Source organism: Aotus nancymaae, unplaced genomic scaffold (assembly GCF_030222135.1).
Source record: "Aotus nancymaae isolate 86718 unplaced genomic scaffold, 86718_ANA_hifiasm-v0.15.2.pri h1tg000019l, whole genome shotgun sequence".
Taxonomy (NCBI): Eukaryota; Metazoa; Chordata; class Mammalia; order Primates; family Aotidae; genus Aotus; species Aotus nancymaae.
In genome coordinates, this window is record NW_026988431.1 from 51,416,539 (window position 1) to 51,433,286 (window position 16,748).

The 16,748-nt window shown below is 47.9% G+C and overlaps 2 protein-coding genes and 1 pseudogene across 2 annotated transcripts in view; 2 read left to right on the forward strand and 1 right to left on the reverse strand.

Annotated features, from left to right (window-relative positions):
• Positions 1 to 1,254, reverse strand: part of RARRES1 (retinoic acid receptor responder 1) — a 33,991-nt gene extending 32,737 nt beyond the window's left edge. Inside the window, exon 1 of the mRNA XM_012447330.3 lies at positions 979 to 1,254. Within this exon, the coding sequence (XP_012302753.2) occupies positions 979 to 1,254 (276 nt within the window). The remainder of the gene's footprint in view (positions 1 to 978) is intronic.
• Positions 1,255 to 2,385: 1,131 nt separating this feature from the next.
• On the forward strand, positions 2,386 to 16,101 carry LOC135275894 (putative uncharacterized protein CCDC28A-AS1; annotated as a pseudogene).
• MFSD1 (major facilitator superfamily domain containing 1) overlaps positions 10,009 to 16,748 on the forward strand; it is an 84,782-nt gene continuing 78,042 nt past the window's right edge. The window contains exon 1 of the mRNA XM_012447329.2: positions 10,009 to 10,027. The gene's annotated coding sequence lies outside the window, so the exon portion shown is untranslated. The remainder of the gene's footprint in view (positions 10,028 to 16,748) is intronic.

The window sequence follows — 16,748 nt, forward strand, 5'->3', positions numbered from 1 at the left end:
AAATTTTGAAGAATGGAGGCTGAACTTCTTGAAGGACTTTCCAATGGTGTCTGCTACCAGGCGTTCGGCACTGTTAAATGAAAATCCTGCTGCCACACTTTAAAACTCCAGCTATTTATTAAATACACGCGATACTCAATTCCAGATTCTTTGAGGCTGTGTGTCTGCAGGCTTTGTGGAATATCTCGGGGTTGTAGAAGGAGCAACTTTGCTTTTGGGACAGACTTGGTGTAGTTCTGTAACTTTTGTATCTATGTGATGAAGAATGCAATATAGCTTCACACACACAAAACAGTACCTACAGCCAATGCCGTGAAATCAGCAACCAAACAAGGGGTTGTGAAGTTCTCATTCATTCGGTTCATATAGAACTCTGAGCCTCAGTTCACTCACTTCTATCGGATAAAAGCAGACGCCAGCATTAGCAGATTTCTGCCCAGGCCTGCGTGTAAATTCCAACCACATTACTCTGAAGCCCTAGCTTGGCGGCCTGCAATTAACAAGAGACGGTCGTCCGCGGTATGGTATCGCTACTGGCTTAGATTTTGGAAATCCCGCCCAAGACTTTGGCTGCAGTCACTAGTAGGGCGCGCGCACAATAATCACCCCCTTAGCAACCAACTCTGGGTATCTCCAGATAAAATTAAATGTTACTCTTTCAGCCTGTTCCTCAATTTCCCAAAGCATCTCGCTCCCAGGTATGGGAGATGTCAAGAGCGCTGCCCTGTGAAAAATTTATGGCCTCATAAATGCTGGAACAAAGAGCCAGCTTTCTGCAATGCACCGATGGGCCGCTTCCACGCCCTGGGACACTTGGAGGGCGCCAGGCCCAGCTGGGATGTCCCCTGGCGTCGTGTTCACCGCACCTTCCCTCGCGCATCCGCCGTTGGGCGGGCGGGCGCGCGCACCCAGGGTCACCACCCAGCGCCGTGCGCGGACAGCCCAGGCGCGCGCCCCGGCACGTCGCTCCGCACTCACCCACGCTCGGCCCTTCTGCACCTGGGCCAGCACTCGCAGCGCGCTGGGCGAGCCCGCCCGGAAGTTGAAGAAGTGCAGCGCCGCGCGCGCCGCCTGCTGCAGGAGCCTGCGCTGGAGCCCGGCATCCTGGGGCTGCCCAGGGTCCTCCGCGCTCTCGGACACCGCGGCCGCCACCACCGAGGCGAGCAGCAGCAGCAGCGCGATCAGCGGGGCGGCGGGGCGCGGGCCCCAGGGCCCGGACCCGGGAGCGGGTGGCGGTGGCCGGCGGGGCTGCATGGACACGGGAAAGTTGGCTCGGCACCCGACAGACCCGGGCTCGGAGCCGGCGGTGCCGGCGCTCGCGGAAATAAGGCCGAGGTGGGCCCCTCCCCTCCGCCCCCGGGGCGAACGTCTGGCGCGAGCCGGGATCTCCGTGGGGCCGCGCCCTTTCCACGCTTCCCTCGACCCTTGGGCTTTCTCTGCCCCTCCCCGCTGCCCCGGCTTGGTGCCAGGAGGCGGCGGCGCCTTCGCGGCGCGGGGTCGGGTGTTTCCGGCCCAGACAGCGAGGGAAGAGGGAAGGGATGGGGGTGGGGGGACAGTGGGGACGCCTCCCCTGAGGGATCGCGGTCCGCCCGTGCTACCTCGCCCCGCGCCCCTAGCCCGGCTCAGGGGCTCGGCGTTTCCCCTGCGGTTTCGCAACCCTGGGGTTTTAGACGGAAACTGCTTGGGTCTCCAAGCCTTGGGGCTGTGATTTCCCAGCAGGTGAAAGGGAACAGGCAGAGAAAGGGGCGGGCCGCACTGGGCATTGATGGGGCTCCTCGTGGCACAGTCACTGTGGAAGTGGGAGAAGTCAGTCGCCAGAGGGCTGGGGCTGGAGGGGAGGGTGAAGGACTCCGGAGCCTGGCGGCTGGGGACGGGCCTGCCCAGGAGGAGAGGCGCTGAGGAGGGAGGAGTGGGCAGCAGGGCAGGGTAAGATAAGGCCTGAGAGTCCCATTGGTCTCAGAGCAAGTAGGTCATTGATAACCCGGGTGCGAGGCAGATTTAAAAGCTGGGGGTGGAAGCCGGATTCCAGCGGCATGAGGCATGGATGGGACTTCAGGGAATGGAAATGGAGGAATGGAGGCAGCAAGTGTTGGCAAGTGTTTTTTCTTTGAGACAGAATCTTCTTCTGTCGCCCAGGCTGGAGTGCAGTGGCGCACTGCAACCTCCGCCTCCCGGGTTCCAGTGATTCTCCTGCCTCAGCCTCCTGAGTAGCTGGGATTACAGGTGCCCGCCACCACGCCCGGCTAATTTTTGTATTTTCGGTAGAGAAGGGGTTTCACCATGCTGGTCAGGCTGGTCTCGAACTCCTAACCTCGTGATCCGCCCATCTCGGCCTCCCAAAGTGCTGGGATTACAGACGTGAGCCACCGCGCCCGGCCCGATAGCTATTGTTTTTAAACCACAGACAAGAGAAAAAGTCCTGTAGAACAAGGGCTCAGAGGGGAGAACTGGTACTGCCAGACACTCCCAACATCCATTTCTCCATCCTGCATTTTGTTCAGGGGTCTACCCCTGCTCGAAACCTGGACCCCAGTGCTGTTATGGGGCTAAAGGAAATCCCTTCTTCTTGCCAATGGGTGGTTGAGGCTGGGCATGTGCCAGTTCTGCATGAGATGTGAGCAAAGCCTGCAGGCTGATGGACGTGGTGCCATCTCTGGAAGGATCCTCTGTCACTGCACTTCTTCCTCTGGGCGTTGTCTGTCCCTGTCTATCTTTCCTTCCCTCTGCAAATAATTGCGAAACACCTACTCTGCCAGGCCCTGGGGAAATGAGGCTAAACAATCACAAACATCTGTGCCTTCCTGGAGCACACCTTCTAGCCAGGTGGGGCCCAGACACTCAATGAGGCCAAGGGAATGTGCCCTATGTTGGACGCAGTTACATGCCAGGGAGAAAAATGAAGCCAGAAAAAAAGTGGGGAGTCGGGAGGTGGTTAATCTTAAAAGGTGGTTAGGGCAGGCCTGTGTGGGGAGGTGATATTTGGGTGAGGACCTGAAGGAGGCATGGGAGCCAGGTGACATGTGTATAAAAGCACTGTAGGCAGAGGAGACACAAGTGCAGAGGCGGGGGCGGGAGTCCACCTGGCACGTTTGAAGTTGCAGCCAAAGGCAGGTCGCAGGGAATCGGTTGCCAGAGTGGAAAGAGAGATGACATGAAAGTCTATCTGGAGGGAGAATCCAAGGGGGAGAGTGCAGGTCCTTGATAGGTCCCGGTGAAGTCTGGCCGTGCTGCCCAGAAGGGTGCCCTGGTCTTGCTGGCTGCCTGAGAATGAAGCCCATTTCAAGAGTGGCGGAGCAGAGAGAGGGGAGGGCCCTGGGTTCCTGATGACATTGTTGAACACAGGAATCAACTGATCCTGGAACTTATTTCTTATTATTTCACTTATTTGAAGCTGGAGTTGCTGTTTCTTGCCCTCAGAGGCAGCCTAGCACAGATAATCACCTCCCAGAACCTAGTCATCCCCCATAGTGTGTTTTGTACTGAAATAATAGAATATGTGAGACTGGGTAATTTATAAAGAACAGATATTTATTTCTCACAGTTCTGGAGGTTGGAAGTCCAAGATCCAGGCACCAGCAGGTTTGGTGTCTGGTGAGTGTTTGGTGTTTGTTGTCTGTCTCTGCTTCCAAAATGGGACTTTGCATGTTTCATCCTCTGAAGGGGAGGAACGCTGTGTCCTCACATGCTGGAACCCACTCTTATGACCTAAACACCTCACACTAGGCCCCACCTCCCAATACTCTTGCATTTGGAATTGAGTTTCAGCATGAATTTTGGAGGGGACAAAAACGCCCAAACTAGAGCACCCTCCAAGAGGTTGTAGTAGCAGACTTTTTGAGAATTGATCACCTCCAGGTTTTATAAATTTTCCTCATTTTACTCGGCTCTTTGTCCCCTATGAGTATGTTAGACTGCTTTCAGCTGTATGTCATAGAAAACCTGATTAACAATGTGGACTATTTACTGGTCTGGAGTGGGAGATCTCAGTGTTTTTCAAAGACCTAGGCTCTCTCCATTTTTGTGCACAGCCATCCTCAGCTGGTTGGCTTTTTGTCCATGGACTCGTAGCTTCATGGTTATAGAATGGCTGCCACAGCTCCAGACATCACATCTTCACGGGCTGGAGTTGCAGCCAAAGGCAGGTAGCAGGGAACAGGTTGCCAGAGTGGAAAGACAGCTTGACATGATGCACCTGTTTGTTTTTTGCATCAGGAAGAAATATCTTTTCTAGAACCTCTTCCTATACCATTCTTGTGCCCAGACCTTCCCTTATACATCATCAGCCAGATCTGGGTTGCACTGGCAAATCCTAGGCACAAGGGAGGCTGGCAAAGTGAGTATCTGTCATTTATCAGAGTCAGTGGTCTGGTCTGTAAAATAGGATTACATTTAACTGCATGGAACAAACACCTGAATGACATTGGCTTAAACAGGAGAGGAAATTGCTTCTCACATAAAAGAAGTTGTGCAGTAAAGGTGGGGTGGCAGACAATCTGTGGTTAGAACTGCAGATCCACGAGGTTGTTAGAGGTCCAGGCCTTTTCCAGATCTCTGCTCCCACATCCTGAGAGTGTGTCCCTTGCCCTCAGGGTCCAAGATGGGCACTAGCCCTCAGCAGGGCTCCCTTTACGGATTTCCTAGAAGTCCTACAGGGCACTTCTGCCCTGTATCTTATTGGCAAGAACTTAGTTGCAAAGGAAGCTGGGAAATGTAGTGTTTACTCAGGGTAGCCATATGCCAAAATAAAACTCAGGATTTTGTTACTAAGGAAGAAGACTGTGTCTTACATTAGGTATCCTAGAAGCAGGTCCTGAAACAAAGATTGTTTCCAGAAGAAATCAGTAAGGCGCTAGAAGGAGGATAGCCATGCAAGGATCTCAGACAGTTATATGACAGGTAGGTTCAGCCTGACCTGAAGGGGAGCTCTCAACTGCAAACGATGCCTCTGAGATGTCCCTGCCCCAGGCAGAGTGTCTGGGCTTCCATTCTTCTATGCCTGTCAGCCACTGGCTAAGGGCTACCCTCGGTGATAACCCCGGTACTTCAGTCTTTCTATAGATGGGCACAAAAGGGCAGTAGCACAAGAACAGCCCTCCCAGAAGAGCTGCAGGAGCCTCAGATCAAAAGCAAAAACACGCTAAGTGAAAGGGCAGACTTAGAGAAAGGGATCCAGGAGTCTCTGCAGAGCCCCAGCGGGGTCCCTGCAGGGGTAATGCCTAGTGGGAAGGAAGTAGCCACCTCTGTTACTGAGGCAAGGAACGGAAGGGCAGGAATGGCTGATAGTGGCCAACAGGCAGCCTGTGCAGCACGTGTGCAATTCCTGCCTATGTGATGGTGAGAATCATGGAAAGTCGAAAGCAAGAGGGAAGATAGAAAAGACCGGGAGACCAAGTGCTGCTGTGTGAGCTCAGGGCACTCTTCCGAGGTTAGCTATTTTAAATAGTGATAAGGGTTACAATGGGGGCAAATTGATACTGATCAGGAACACATATGTAGACATTTAGTTATGGTATTTATTTTATAAACAGGAATTTTCTAGAACACAGAATATTTCCTTTGCTGAGAAATGTCCATATTCTTGGTCCGCTTACGTGTGGGGTTGTTGGATTTCTGGTTGATTTGTAGAAGGTCTTTCAATATGAGGGAAATCAGGCCTTGGTCTGTCATGGGTATCTGTATGTTTTTTCTCAGTTCATAGACAGATTTTGTGTGTACACGGATTGTTCTTCCTTGCCACATACTGTGTATGGGGATTACATTGCTAATGTCCACCACATTCTCCAAAAGACCTGCCATCATATCCCACCCCCTACCCAGGGCTGCCGGAAGACTGTGCCACGTGGTCAGGCAGCAGGTTCTGCCCTAGCCTCTGCACAGGAGCAGATGTGTCCCCACAAGGGGGTCCTGATATGTCCTGTTCCCTAGTTCCTTAGTCATTGCTCATGTTATCATGAGCATTTTAATTTAGAGAACTTACTTTGTGTTTAAGAAACCAATCCATATGTTTATTTCCACATATGGATTGTAAACTCCTCCACGGCAGTGACACCGAATATCTCATTTTCTACTCTGCATTCCCTGGAACAGTGCCTGGGAATGTGTGCACACAATATGCACCAATATAAATTTTTTTTAAAAGAATGAAGAGTAAAGGGCTATATAGTATCTACAACTATAATGACTTTTAATCGTATGAAAAGATACTCAGTACAGAAGGTGAGAGGGGAAATTGATATGACCTGTTTGGTGGGCTGTTTGCAATATCTATTGAAATTGGAAATGCATCTGGCCTTTGACCCAGCAATTCCACCTTTAGCGTTTATAAGAACAATAAATCCCTGCCTGTAAATAAAGAAGTGTGTGCAAGGACGTTTATTTCCACATATGGATCGTAAACTCCTCCTCAGCAGTGACACTCGTTTTCTACTCTACATTCCTTGAACAGTGCCTGGCACACAATAGGCACCAATACAGATTTTTTTTTTTTTTTTTTTTAAAGAATGAAGAGTAAAGGGCTGGGAAAACACCTGTGTTTCACAGTTGAATAATTATGGTACCTCCATAGAATGGAATATTGTACAGCCTTGAAGAAGATTATATATATATAATATTTGAGATGGAGTCTGGCTCTGTTGCTCAGCAGGCTGGAGTACAATGGTGCAATCTTGGCTCACTGCACCCTCCACCTCTCGGGTTTAAGCAATTCTGCCTCAGCCTCCCAAGTACCTGGGACTAAAGGTGTGTGCCACCACACCTGGCTAATTTTTGTATTTTTAGTAGAGATGGGGTTTCACAGTGTTAGCCAGGATGGTCTTGATCTCCTGACCTTGTGATTTGCCCGCCTTAGCCTCCCAAAGTGCTGGGATTACAGGCGTGAGCCACCAAGCCCAGCGAAGAAGAGATATATTGAGGTGTGTGTGATACTGAACTCTCTGAGGTGTAATGTTAACAGCAAGGTGTAGAGCAGGTCAAGTAGTAAGCTGCTGTTTGTTTAGAAAGAAAAAAGTAACATACATAAATGTGGAAATATGCAAAAACTGCCTCTGCCGAGGTTTACAAGAAATTGCCCATATAGAATGACAGAAAATCTCTTACCATAGGCTCTCTTTTGTGGTGGTTGCTTTTTTTATGTGTGTGTAATGTATGTTACCTATTCTAAATAAGTAAACAAATGAGGTGCTGTTTCCCAGTGCATTTCAATCGTTTCTCCCGTGGTAGGAAGGACCACAGGGGATTTACAATTCTACCTGCCCGCGGAGCCAGAGGAAGCCAGCCTTGCTTGCTTGTGTAGTTCCAGCTTGTCCTCCTTTCTCTGAGTCTTGCCTCGCCACACTCTTTCTTGCCTCGGACCTAGTCATGTTTCCCCACATTGAAACTTCCAGGGAAGGAGCTGCTGAGCAAATTCATAGTGTGGTGTCCGTGGCTGCCATGGCTCACTGCTTCGCTCCTCTCAGGAGTATTGTCATTTAAATAGGGACAAGGTCTTGAGCCAAGAGACCTAAGATCTGACGGAACAGACTTGCAGCATTGGCTCCTGTGCCCTGTGCTAGGTAGAGGCATCCAGCATCCCCCAAACAGCCATGCTTGTCCCCTTCTGTCCCCTTGACTACATAAAGAGGCCAGAGAGGAGGGAGAGGGCTCTGAGAGGCATTGGCTCTTCCTTTTCCTTGTCTTAACCAACTCTGGCTGCCTTAACAAAATACCACAGACTGGGTGGCTTAACTAGAGAAATGTATTTTCTTAAGGATTGGAAGCTGGGAAGTCCAAGATCAAGATGCTGGCTGATTCGTTTCCTGGTAAGGCGCCTCTTCCTGGCGTACCCTGGAACTGTGTGCTCACAGCAGAGATGGAAGCAGCAAGCCTCCCATGTCTCTCTCTCTTTTTTTTTTTGAGATGGAGTCTCGCTCCTTTACCCGGCTGGAGCACCGTAGCGCAGTCTCAATGCGCTGCAACCTCCACCTCCCGGGTTCAAGCAATTCTCCTGCCTCAACCTCCCAAGTAGCTGGGACTACAGGCACGGACCACCACACCCAGCTAGTTTTTGTATTTTTGGTAGAGACATGGTTTCACCATGTTGACCAGGATGGTCTGGATCTCTTGAGCTCGTGACCTGCCCACCTCTGCCTTCCAGAGTGCTGGGATTACAGGCTTAAGCCACCTCGCCCAGCCTGGTGTCTCTTCTTAAAAGGACACTAATCCCATTATGGGGTTAGTAATTCTGGTTAGACTTCAACTAACCCTAATCGCCTCCCAAAGGCCCCACCTCCAAATATCATCACAGTGGAGGTTAGGGCTGCAGCACATGAACTGCGGGGGGACACAACTCGGTCTATAGCAAACCCCTCGCAGAGGGCCTGGGATGTGTCTTCCCGGGAGATGAGAGACGAAGTGGTTGCCTGCAGAGAAAGAAGGGTATGGCGACACTGCCATCCTGGCTACCTTTGGCCACTCTAGCTTGTGGAATGTAAGAGGGCCCAGGAGCCAGTTCCCATGCACCTCAGGCCCCATATTCTCTTAGCCAAGCCCTGAGAATACATCAAGAACAGGTGAGGGCATGTGGACACAGGTGTGGGGAACTCCCAGCAGCTGGCCCCTCTTCCTGCTAATTCTGCTCTGATTTTCACCTTTGCTGGCCTCTCTCCAGTGCTGCTGAACACACCTCTTTCTGGTGGCCTGCCTGGAGGGAGACAGTGTGACGTGGTGGGCTCAGGACAGGCTCAGGACCCTATTTGGACAAGTAAGTGAGGAGAAGCGGTTGGTGGAGTCTTGGAGGGAAGCTCTCTTGCTCCTCTGAGAGTGTGTGCTCTCCTCCTCTGCCGCGGAATGAGAGGAAGCCTGTGCTGTAGAAGTTGCTGGTGCCGTCTTGCCTTTCCCAGGAAAGAATGCTCGGGTGGCGTCGACTCAGTGGAAGGCAGAGATGAGGCCCAGAAAGAAACCAGGCCCCTGGGGTGTTACTAACCCACTGGACCATGACTCATCTGAGGCCTGCCCTGTCTCTAGACGTTTTGTTATAAGAACCAGTAAGTCGATTTTACGGTTAAAGCCAGCCTGAGTGTGGTTTTGTAACACCGGTTGAAAATTCCTAATGGATTGCTGAGGCAGTTAGTATCGGCAGGAACCACAGAGATCTAGGGCTGCCTCGTACTGGGGGTGGGAGGTGGGAGGCAGCGGGGAGACTGTGCCGGGGGGTGGTGGAAGCCAAACACAGTCTGGGGACATCACAGCTGCTACCTGCCTTAGGACCACCATTATCTTCAGAGTCCACCAATTTTGGGATCACCCAGGTGAAGAAGGGATATTTCCCTTCACCAACAACTCCCAGCCATGGCAGTACTGCCTTGTCAGCCACAGGAGCCAGGCCAAGCCATGACCCCAGGTCAGAAGTGACTGCTCCCAGGCTGGACAAGAATCTGCTTCCATTTGAGCACCATCTCTCAGCTCCACAAGCTCTGCCGCCCTCTCTAAGGCTGTGAGGGAAGGCAGGGTTGGGGGGAGACAGGAAAAAAGAGCATGGGGAAGGAGAAGGAATCCCTAAGATAGAGGCTTTAACCTACATCATGGATGAGAGTCACACCAGAGAACACAATAGAATTACTGGGGTGGGTGTTGTATTTTGCAAAGGAACCCTTAATTGAGACGCCTCTCTCTCCCTGCCCCTGCACTCACTAGTGTAAGCACCCACATAGGGGCTTGGAAAGCAGAGTTGATATCAGTTATTAGAAAAGATAAAAACATCTCCTCCTCGTGCATGAGCGTGACTGCCCAAGGTGCTACCAGAAGCTTCTTCCTTCTGGATGTGCATATAGAAGGATGTGCACACAGACCGTCTCTGGAGGGACAAATCAGAACCGACTCACAATGGTTAGGGAAACGGAGGGATGCTTGGGGTCAGAGGGGCTTTCTCTAACTGTTAATTAAGTCTTTGGGTTCTTTTCTGTTATCGTTTGTAGGAAGCACAGTAGCTCAGAGAGTAGACTTGGAGCCGGGCTGCCCGGTTTGTAGCCCAGCTTGACCTGTGTGATCTGAGGTGAGTAATTTCACCTGTCTATGCTTCTGCAGATCTGAGGTGAGTAATTTCACCTGTCTATGCTTCTGCGGCTCTCAGGTGAGTAATTTCACCTGTCTATGCTTCTGCGGTAGCTCCTACCTCACTGAGTTGTTTGTGAGGAGCAAACAACTCACTATCTGTGTGTACGTAAAGCATTTAGGGCAATGCCTGGCACAAAGTAATGGCTACGTGGTTGCCGTTAATATTATTATTGCCATTAACTTAAAAATTAGATATAATCTTTTATATGCAGTCACCTGTGGATTTTTTTTTTTCACAAAGGATGAGAAGGGATGGCAGGGACTGAAACCTGCTGGGCCATTAAATAAAATCTCAGCTATTACTTGTAGCCCCGGTAATCTAATCTTTCATTAGAACTATTTGCATTTAAGAAAATATGAATCTGTAACCATTTTAGGTCTTCCCCTTGGCAGAGGCGAGGTTGGGTAAGGTTGGCAAGAAGAATATGGATGATCCAGCCTTAACTATTGAAATCTGATTAACCAAAGCTAGGGTGTGACTGAGATGATTCTTATTTCAGAGCTTTGGAACCAGAATGCTGGTGGAGAAAAGGCAGCTCTCCTGGTTCCTTGGGGCTGCACCTTGCATGCTCTGAGGGGGCCTCGGCTTTTGTTTGGTGGAGCCCTGTAAAGCTACACATTTACCATGCTGTGTTCCTGAAGCCCTCGTAGGAAGGCACTTAACTACCCACAGAAAGAACAGAACCCCTCATCAATGGAGCGAGCTGCGTTCCCAGAGCATTTGGCTTACTGGTCTCTTCTGTGAAGGTGCTTGGGACTCATAGGGGGAATTCGCAGTGTCCTAAATATTGTGCCTGTAAGCTGCCTGGGGTTTATGTTGCTGTGTTGAGTCCCCGGCGATGGTATTTTGCTTTAGGAGCAAGACCCAAGGCTTGGAGCCTTCAGCATTACGCTCACATCCCACCAGACTCTCAGCAGGAAGGCAAAGGCGGCAGTGCCGAGGATCCTAGAATCTGGATCTGGGCTGCAATGGAACAGCTAACTAGAGTTTTCTGAATCCATGAGATTAAAGAAGAAACCTTTCCAGCTTGAATCTAGTGAGACTGAATTCTTTGGGGATACAGGACTGGAGATGAGGTTCTTTCTAAAAGAGATGCCACAGAAAACAGGGTGTTTGCATTTATTCCTGTCACCAAGGAAAGATTTCACATGACATAGTTTAGGTAGAGACTGACAAGGATGTGTTTGGAAGTGCCAGCACCCAAGGGGATAAGGTAATCAGCCCTGTCCAAGAGAGCTTTCCGATGGCAATGATCCATACCTGCACTAGCTATATGTGGCTACCAAGTGCTTGAATTACGGCCAGTGCAGTCTAGGGACAGAATTTTTAATTGTATTTAATTTAAATGGACTTAAATATATATAGCCATGCATATTTCCATGGTGGCTGATGATTACTGTGGCCTACAGCACAGTTGTAGACAACTAACTTTTCCCTATAACACTTTGTTTGGGAAGAGAAGGGGCAAGTCATATTTTGGAGAGCTGTGTTTCAGACGTGATGCTATATGCTTTCTCTTACAGAAAAGTCTTGTTTAATCTCCACAAGTCTGAGAACTAAACTGGGTGCCAGAGAGAAGTAAGTTGCCAAGGTTGCCTCAGTAATAAGGGAGCAGGGGGGCGAATTCAAGCTCAGGTATGGCCCACCCAAGTAGTGCTTGTACATTCCACAACTAGGGAGACTCTAATAGACTGAAGGGTTTAGATGACAGCAGCAAAGTGAATTAAGGGCCAGGAAATGTGGCTTTGTTGTTAGGGAAGTTGAGATTATTTCACTTCAAGAGAAGAATACTGAAGAAGTCAGTTAATCTTTAGAACTACATTCAAAGATCATTTCCTTTTTTTTTTTTTTCTTGAGATGGAGCCACACACTGTCACCTGGGCTAGAGTACAGTGGCATGATCTCAGCCCACTAAAACTTCCACCTCTTGGGTTCAAGTGATTCTCCTCCCTCAGCCTCCCGTGTAGCTGGGATTCCAGGCACCCACCACCACACCTGGCTAATTTTTTGTATTTTCAGTAGAGATGGGGTTTCACTGGCCAGGCTGGTCTTGAACTGTTGACTTCAGGTGATCTGCCTGCCTCGGCCTCCCAAAGGGATTACAGGCGTGAGCCATTGCACCCAGCCTCAAAGATCCTTTCTTAGAGAAGAACAGCAGCTGGCTGACTCTGTCACCATTAAAGAACACTACATTCTATTCTGGTTTACATGGGAGTTTGGAAGGATGTGATAAAGCTTTGTTTCTGACATTGGCACATTTCTCTTTACATCCCAGGGAGCCTGGTTGGACTTCAGGCCCCTGTGAGTCTGACTCTGTAGTCCTGGAGGAACTCGACAGCCAGGGACTTAGGACCATTTGTGTGTGGCATTTGGGCTAACCAGACTGTTGGCTTTTAAAGAAGATGGAAAGCATCAGGTTTCCTATATTTAAATTACTTGGTGATCTCAATACTTGTTAGCAGAAGTTCGCAATGGAGATAGCCTATTTGCTCTACTAGTCTTGATGCAGGGATATTACTAAGCTTGAGCTGATTAACAGAACTGTTACACAATTCTGTGCTCCCCTTACTTATGGCATGAAACAATTCTTTTAAAACCTGCCATGTGTTCACATTTAAAGCTAAAAGTAATTTAGATTACATGGTTTTGAGAAGCCCATGTTGACATATAATTGCCAACAGATGGGTTTTCAAATGTAACGAAGTGAAAATGGTCAGTACCCCATGTGTTGGTTTTTGCAATTTTCCAAAGTAAGCCCTGATTTTTGGCATGTCATACTAGTCAAGAACACAGTGTCTTTACAGCTCAGTTATACATTTTTCTGACAAATTGGGCATGGCATTTCGTTTTTCCATCAGTCACTTAAGACAGGACATTTGCCATTCCAAGAATGAATTAACACTCTTCTAAGTGATCTATAAACTGAGATGTAAAATAAATTACAAATTGGGACTGTTTTAGTTTTTCAAGCAAAGAGTATTTAAATAAAGCTTGAAATCATAAACCTTATTTCCTGTTTGAGAAGATGCTATATTCAATACAGAGCGAAATAAAGGTTTTAAAGTTTTTTTTTTTTTTTTTTCTGGCAAGAAGAGTTAGAATCTTATGTTCTTCAAATAAAATTTCAAGGCAAATTCATAACACTTGTTAATATTTGTATGCCATGAACTTTCTGGAGTGATTGATTTATGCAGTTCTGTTTATGACACTGGAGTTCATCAGTCAAATTTGCGCAGAGAGTGTTATCAAGGCAAACCAAAACCAACTCCTCATACCATAGAGGAAGGCATCTGCCCACACATCGCAGCCTAGATAACAGGACAGTGTGTTAGAAAGCCCTCATTCTATTTTCCCCTCTTCACCATTATTTCCACAGGGTGCAGAGCAGGGCATATGTATGATAGTGAGAACAGAATTGCCGATAAATAAATCGCCTAATAGACAACACAGTCACCTGGATGACTTAGAATAATGAATACATACAGACAGAGGTTGGTTGAATCCTTGGAATGTTCTTCTGATGGTGCTGATTTGTGTGTGGTTAGTTGTTAAAATCTGGAGCTCCTGCAGGGAGGATGATTGGTGCAGGCTTCTATTCAGCCACCCTGCCCCTCATTCCTTGGAATGTAACATGCAGTGGGTGGATCTTCAAGTCCAGAAGCAGAAAAGCTGGATTTGTGGGCGTTCAGAAGAGTCAGCAAGTTGTGAGAACAGTAAGGGGTAGACTGGTCTAGGCGGAAGATGTGGCCTGAGTGAATGAATTGTAGGCAAGACCAAACAGAACAGCAGTGAAACGGGCTGGAATTGCACCAGTGGCTACTTGGCAGTAAAAGAAAAAGGTGGAAGACCTTAAAGCCCAGCAACGGGCATTTGCTCTTAGAGGCTTCTCTAAAGTTCCTGCACACCTGGCCGGAAAAGCGCCTTCTGTGCACAGGATGACTTGGGTTGGATTATTTTTTTGAAACAAATGCTAGTGTAAAAGTGTTTTTCTCTTCACTGGTAAATATCAGAATTATGATCGGGCTTTAGGATAAGGGGGTACTGTTGCTGGCTAAAGTGAAATTCTATCTTTTGACTCTTACAGGACTACGAAGGATGGTACAGGGCAAAGAGCTCTGGTCTGAGACTCAGAAGACATGGGGTCTAGTCCCAGCTCAACCACTCGAACTGGCTCAGTCTCTTTAGTATAGAATGCTGGGTGTGGGATGAATTACATGGTAATCACAGGGAACTGCCAGTTTGAAACACTGTAGTTTTATTCTCTTTTACCTGTGCCTACCCAGCGGGGAGAACTGTGCTAAGTTGTCCTTTTCTTTGCACTAATTTCAGTAGCGTCTTCCCACCTCCTGAAAGGATACTTGTGCCCTCTTGCTGTCATGCAGGCATCATGCATGGCCATATGTTAAGTTAAAAAAAATCCAAACCCCCAAAAGATCAGTAGTTTAATTGATATGCTTATTGTCTGAGCTAAATGAAACGAATGTCTGGAATTTGGTAAGTGAGATGACTCCTATTTTAAATTGTGAATAAACCGATGTGGCAGTCAGAGTAATCTAGGATATGCTGCAGTAACAAACAATGTCTACATCTCAGGACCTAAGATAGAAAGGGTTATTTGTTGTTCTCATCACAAGTCCATTATGGGTTGGCTGGGGGTTTTACCGTAGAATTGTCAGTGTTCTTATCCCACAGGGCAGGCCAGTGGAGCAGCTGCATCTGGAGCTTTTCTTGTTGCTATGACTGAGGAAAAAGAGAACAGGGTGAATTATGCTTAGGCTCTTAGAGTTCCTGTTCAGGAGTGTTACATATTACTTCTGCTCACCTTTTATTGACCAAAGCATGTCATAGGCTATGCCTGACTTCTTCAGGGGGTGGGAAAGTACAATACCATCATGCTCTCCAGGAGGCGGAGAGCTGGAAGTATGTGGAACAGCACAAATGCTTACCACAACAGTGACTGCCGTGCTAGACCCAACCTCGTCGGAGCAGTCTTTCATGTATTGTATTAGTTTGCTGAGCTGCCATAACTGAGTACCACAGACTGGGCAGATCAGACGGCATTTATTTTCTCCCAATTCTGGAGGCTGGGAGTCTAATGGCATGGTGTAGGCAGGGTTGGTTTCTCCTGAGACCTCTCTCCTTGGCTTGCAGATAGCTGCCTTCTCTGTGTGTCTTCACATCATCTTCCCTCTTCATGTGCCCATGTCCTTGTGTCCTTACAAGGACACCAGTCACGTTGGACTACAGTCCACTCCAATGACCTTACTTTAATGAATTACCTCTTTAAAGAGTCTGTTTCCAAATGCTGTGATATTCTGAGGTGCTGGGGGTTAGGACTTCAACATGTGTTTGAATTTTGGGGAGACACAATTGAGCCCATAATGGATATCACGTTAACATTAGAACCTTGTCTTATTAATTGGGCCTGTAACAATGGTAATTGTTAATAGCAATTAGTAATTAGCAAAACTTTTTGATACATATTATCCTTATCCCTATACTGGGTATCAAAAACTCTTAAAATATATATATATTTTTTTCTTTTCTTTCTTTCTTTCTTTTTTTGTTTGATAGGGTCTTGTTCTCTCACCCAGACTGGAGTGCAGTGGCACAATCTTGGCCACAAGATGTATTTGTGCAAATAAATGATTTCTTGTTATAACATTCATGACAGCTCTAAGATGCTGGGATTAGAGTTTAAAAATTGTAGATTTAATTGCAGGCCCACAGAAGGTTTTCCTAATGCACCTCATACCTTAAACTCTCTTTAAACACATTGGATACTACAGAATCCAGAAGACTGACTTAACTTTTTACCGGTTTTAATATTTCTCCTGTGATATGTGTTAGGAAACCATAGACTTGTTACTTTTACTGAGTATTTTCCTTCTATTAGACATGATTGGCTGGGCATGGTGGTTCATGCCTGTAATTCCAGCACTTTGGGAGGCTGAGGTGGGTGGATCACCTTGAATTCTTGGTCAGGAGTTCAAGACCAGCATGGCCAACATGGTGAAACCCCATCTCTACTAAAAATACAAAAGTTAGCCAGGTGCATTAGCATACGCTTGTAATTTCAACTATTTGGGAGGCTGAGGCAGCAGAATCACTTGAACCCAGGAGGTGGAGGTTGCAGTGAGCCAAGATCGCTCCAGTACACTCCAGCCTGGGTGACAGAGTGAGACTCTGCCAAGAAAAAAAAAAAAAAAATATATATATATATATATATACACATACACACAGAGACACACACAGAGACACACACACACTGACACACACACACACACGATCTAGGCTGGTGTTCTGAGACTTGAGCATGCATTAGCATCTCCAGGAGGGTTTGTTGAAACAGAGAAACAGACAGCTGAGCCTCTGCCTCAGAGATTCTCATTCGGTCGGTCTGGGATGGAACTAAGATTCTGCATTTCTGACATATACTCAGCTGGTGCTGATGTTGCCGGTCAGACCAGACTACAAGAAGCACTGGTTTAGGAAGTTGCAGGTGAGGTGATGGGAAACCATCTTTCTGTATTTCCTCATCTTTGGGGCTTGAGGTGCTAGAAGGCAGCCAGGCTAATGTGGGTGCATCACTGACACCTTCCAGTCACAGGAAGACAGGGAGTCGGAATTGTCAGAATAGTGAATGATACACTGTGTC